Genomic DNA, 5,075 nt, shown 5'->3' with positions numbered 1-5,075 from the left:
CTAATTATAAAAAAGCTTATTAACATTTAAGTGATAACAGATGTGGCGAGACAGTAAGTGATGTAAGTGTTTGGACTATTTAAAAATGTGTGTCCTCGTTGTGAAATCCTTACAATTCCAAAAATTAATTAATTCTAAAGAGGCTGGAAGTCCTTTTCATTGACTTGACCTTGTGATACATTACTTACATGTATGTGATACATACTTTCCAACACAATGATCCATGGTCAGTTAAACAAAACATACTCATATCTTTCAGAAAATCTTTACTTCATACCTTAATATTGATAACGGCCATACAATCAACGAAAATCTTAAATTGTATTTTTCTCAAAATCAATGAAAATGGACTAAGGGCCATAAAATTAAGGCTCTTAGGACATAGCCCTCTTTACAATTAAGGTTTCTGTCGTCAAGGTCAGTGACCTCTCCCACCCTCTCTGAAATATAACTTAATATTAAACATAACTTACTTGGTCAGCAGCCAGACTTTCTCGAAGTCCTCGATTTTGTTCACATCTTAAACATTCGGTGTTAGGTGGTGATGTGCAATGACAGGTCGGACAGATCACCCAATCCTGACTGCTATTTGACTGAAAAATTTGGAAGCAAAATGGATTAGTTTCGTATTTTTTGTTTATTATTTTAGTTTCTCACAGGTTATTTTACTTGAAAAAGGAAAAATAATACCATCGAAGCCTCGAAAGCAAGAGTACCCTAAGTACCAACTGCATTTGGACATTGAAAGTTTCATATTATTGAGATAAAAGGATGTAAATTTTCTGCTTTCTTATTTGTCTTTACTAATAAGAAGCCAAACAAAATGATATTTCACTAAAAACACATTATTTTGATTTTATTTAAAATGCTGAGATACTTACAAAAAGCTTAGCACATTCTAAATAAAACTAAAGTATGTGTTTTAAACGAAATATTACTTGTCTTTACCAGGGTATAATACTGTTAAATTCTCTTAAGTTAATTATAAGTTTTTAAATAGTTTTTATCAAAAACGTTGATAACTATTAAGAGTTTCCCTGGGGAAAACTACTGTCTTCAGTCTCGTTATAGAGGCACTGGGTGAAAACCGAAATTTCCAGTTCATTGGAAATACCAAACAAGACCAAAAAATGTCTGGAAATTCCACATTTTTTGGTATTTTTGAAGGTACGGAAATTTCAAATTTTCCAAATTTGGAAACGCCACTATGTGACATTCGCTAAATTCTTGAAAAAGTTACAAAAAGGTCATCTTTCAAAATAAGTTTCAGTATGAAAGTAGAAGACCTAAAATTTGCCTGGTAAATAAGAATCTTCAAGTAGAAAAAATTAAACAAACTTTTAATCAGTTTTAAATGTATCTTTTTTCAAACAATGAAGATGGCCCGGCAAAAATGCTATCACAAAAATAAAAAAATTATGTATAAATGGTTTAATAAAATATAGCAACTTGTACTAAAATGAAAATAATGTCTATATAGTAAAAAAGTTTCAGTTTTAGTCAAGAGAAATATGCAAAGTATATACATTATCTGGTATATACAAGATGTTTAAAGTTTTTTTTTAACTTTCATAAAGATCACAAAAAAATAATAAAATAAATCATTGACTTTTACGTACTGCCCATTCGGTCTTGTCTGGGAGCTTTTTAGGCATTCCTCTTCCGCTAATCAGTCCAATTTTTCGCGATACTGTTTGCCGTCTAGAATTGGCTGACATTTTGTCTTTCGTTTTCTGGTCCAACCGTTTAAACATATCATCACACATCGTTGATCTCCATCTTAAAGGTCGCACACTAAAACTACCGTCCGGTTCATCCTCTTCAGACGACATGAAGTCCATAATAAGGACTTTGAGTGCTGTAGCCCTATCAGCATCTTTGAAAGGTCCATCTTCTAATGCCTTCTTGCGTTTGTTCAATTTCTGAAAAGGAGAATAAATTGTTTAAAATGCACCGTCACTTTTGATACCTTTCCCTGTCATGCAGTTCTGCTCTGGTCTTTCTAAATACCCTCTAAATACTGCACTGATGTTTAAAAATTAATCCTCTAGATGGATTTGAAAAAAACATCAAGTATAGAGGGTGACAATTTTTTTCTTGAGCCAGGTGTGGGAATTTAAAGGAGTAAAAGGATTTTGCATATCATCTAAATAATAAGGGGACAAACTTGTTTTGGGTGACATATATGTGTGTTCTTGCTGCCATATATGTGAATTAATTGCAAAAAGGAAAAACTGGCAATTTTTAAGTAAGAATCCAAAATTAAAGGCATTTTGAGGCAACAAAATTATTGACCAGGATGGGGAAAACTAAAGGGGAGAAGGAAAAATATTCATTGCAAGTATGGATGGGCACACTGAAGGACACCATGAAAAGGTTATTAAAACTAAATGATAATTCACCAAGTTCTGCTTATCTGATTTTTTTTGCAAAAACATATCATTTACCTCTCTCTTTCTCCCATTAAGTTTGGCTGTATTCCTGCTCTCGTCATTCTTCTTTGGCTGATAATATTTGACAGAATTGTAGTAAGTGGCAATGGCAGCTGAAAGTGACGAGAAAAAATTATTTTATGACATTTGAGAAAATAGACAAGGAAAAAAGGTTCAGTCAGAGCCTTGAGAATTGAAATTTTATCACATTAAGTTCATCAATAGCCTCTTCTAGAGAATGCCCATACATCTTAGGAACATATATTACTTATCTGGGGGTTAAACTTAGGGGTTGCTTGTCGCGGGTAGGGGGATGTCTGAAAATTGTTATATCCTACATCCATCAAGTGACACAGAGAAAGAAAGAAGGCTTCCTCCTAGCAAATTTTTTTGAAGAATTTACAAAAATTGAAACACATTCTTCACAATGACGCAAGAACCATTCCAATGGTCAAAATTTAAAGTTGAACATACATGTATTTAAAGCACTTACTGTCAGCTTCTTCTTCGGTCAACGAAGTATCAAGCCCATACAAGTCCAACTTCAATTGCTCCACCAAACCTTTGTTTGATCCACTATGCACACTAGAAAAATTATTTTTTATGTTTTACTAACATAAAGCAAAGTTTTAGATTCCATAAATGCACCTGAGTGTATAAATGTTCCAAATGCTGAAATCATTTTAGTCAAGCTTATCAAACTACTTGGTGTCTGGGTAAAGTCCCTTACTCCTTATGCTTTAATCACAATTAATGGAACTGATATGACTTTGAAAAATTGAGGGAATTTGATGAAAGTTATTTATCAAACTCAATGAACTGTTTTCATATAAAACCAGTTTGATAAGTTTTGATGATATTTAAAAAGAATGAGTCACAACTTTGATTTTCAAAAATAAAGTTTTGTAACTCATTCTTTTAGTCGGTTTATGATGTTACTATTGACTTGAAGACTGCCTTACCCTGCTTTCAAATCAAATTGTTTTCCTTTATCCACCATTTCTAGATAGCAGCTTTTCACATTTGTCTAAAAAATCAAGTGTTGTAGTTTTACTGCTACAGTTTTTTGAAAATGAAACAGACTTAAAAGTAAGTACTTTATGTATGGGCTTGCGCTTTGTGCCACCTAAGAAATAGATAGATGTGCAGCCCATAAGACCACAAAATTAAACTAGGGGATGTTCTCTCCATTCAGCAAATAAGCATCCAAAGCTATACTAGCTCATAACCATTATAGTTTTTATTGCCTTTTAATATGTAATTTTGGTAAATCTGGCTGGGCAAAGAAAATTCATTTATAAAATAAACTTTTCCATACTTTGGTCATTTTTCGGACTTCAACTTTTTTTCTTTTTTCTTGACTGTTTCATTTCCTCAACTTCTTCTTCCATATTCGACAATTTCTCCTCCATCCTTTCATATTTCCTCTCCATCCTTTCCAACTTCTTTTCCAAACTTTCGTCGTTCTCTTCCATGGCTTCTATGCGCTTCATAAGTTTTATCTGCCTAGTATTGATTCTATCAATGTCATAGTCGTTGAAACCTAAGAAAACAAAACAACAAGCTGATAATCAGGGAAGGGGAATCATTTTATAGGAGAAAGGAGTATCTATAAAGTTTTCTCTCAATCAAGAGGGACCTCTTTATTTAGAAAAATCACTTAACCACTCATAGTGTACACCCTCCATGAATATCCCCTGTTTCGCAAAGTGAAGTCACCCCAAGAAAAACTCTATATTTTAAGAACCTTCATGTCTAATTTGGCATAATGTAATGGCCCAAGTTATCCTTTAATTATAATAATTTTCCAAATAATAAGTTTTATCACAATTGTTTTCAGAAAGGTTTCAACTTGTAACAAAATTCACTTTTGACAGTAGGATCTGACCCCATTCCTTTCGATGTTGTTTCTGTGGATGGTTCGGAAAAGATACACTGCTACACTTCTTGGAAACCTTTTCCCCGCGTATGACGGAGATGCAATCTTTATAATCATAAAGTTTGTAACACTTTGTACATACCACATATTTCACAAAATCGGTTTCAGCTCCTCCAATGTTTAAGAGCTTTTGGAATTTATAAAGGCTTGATGGAAAGTTACCGACAACGTAGGTGATACCTGGGACACATGATACAAGGGTAGTAATTAGAACAAACAAAAAGGTTATTAAGCTTTTCAAAGCACAGTCAGTGATGCCAAATGTATACTGCCAGATCGCCAAAAACCTGCAAGTGTACCTAGAGAATAAAGTCGTTTCATCTCTCTCTTCATTGACCTCGATACCAGTTACTTCGTTTTCAAAATCTCTGATCATATCCTCAAAAGCTTCCTGATCGTTCACCAATTCTTCTTCAGCTGCAGCCTCATTAAACTCTTCCATTTCGTTTTCAGATTCTGACGTCTCTTCTTCAATAGCTTCTTGTTCACTCTTCATTTCAAAGTCTACTGGGTTTTCATTATTAATCTTTCTGATACATTTCATTGAATGACACTCGAAATACTTAGATGTAAAACTTTGTTTGCAGAGTTGGCATTGAATTTCGTCGTCATCCATATCCTAATACAAATATAGCATAAAATACAACAGTCCACAGCGGAAATTTCTGGAAAGCCCTGGGGTAAATCATAATGAATGACGCGTA

At 33.5% G+C, this 5,075-nt stretch overlaps 1 protein-coding gene across 1 annotated transcript; it reads right to left on the bottom strand.

Moving 5' to 3' along the window:
- Positions 1-1,432: 1,432 nt before the first annotated feature.
- LOC136800067 (uncharacterized) lies at positions 1,433-3,969 on the bottom strand. The gene is made up of 5 exons (XM_067056678.1): positions 3,751-3,969; positions 3,395-3,459; positions 2,926-3,017; positions 2,448-2,545; positions 1,433-1,922 (listed from the first exon to the last, which is right to left on the bottom strand). The coding sequence occupies exons 1-5, from the start codon at positions 3,757-3,759 to the stop codon at positions 1,602-1,604; spliced, it is 585 nt and encodes a 194-aa protein (XP_066912779.1). The 5' UTR covers positions 3,760-3,969; the 3' UTR covers positions 1,433-1,601.
- Positions 3,970-5,075: the final 1,106 nt, after the last annotated feature.

This window comes from Clytia hemisphaerica, unplaced genomic scaffold, assembly GCF_902728285.1.
Source record: "Clytia hemisphaerica strain Z4C2 unplaced genomic scaffold, Clytia hemisphaerica genome assembly, whole genome shotgun sequence".
NCBI lineage: Eukaryota > Metazoa > Cnidaria > Hydrozoa > Leptothecata > Clytiidae > Clytia > Clytia hemisphaerica.
This window is presented reverse-complemented; position numbering and strand designations above follow the sequence as displayed.

What these genes read in the sequence shown, in the direction of transcription:
- LOC136800067 (XM_067056678.1), bottom strand. An exon ending in GACCGAAGAAGAAGCTGACA is followed by an intron (nt 2,546 to 2,925) that starts GTAAGTGCTTTA and finishes CGTCACTTTCAG; the next exon opens with CTGCCATTGCCACTTACTAC. An exon ending in TTAATGGGAGAAAGAGAGAG is followed by an intron (nt 1,923 to 2,447) that starts GTAAATGATATG and finishes TCTCCTTTTCAG; the next exon opens with AAATTGAACAAACGCAAGAA.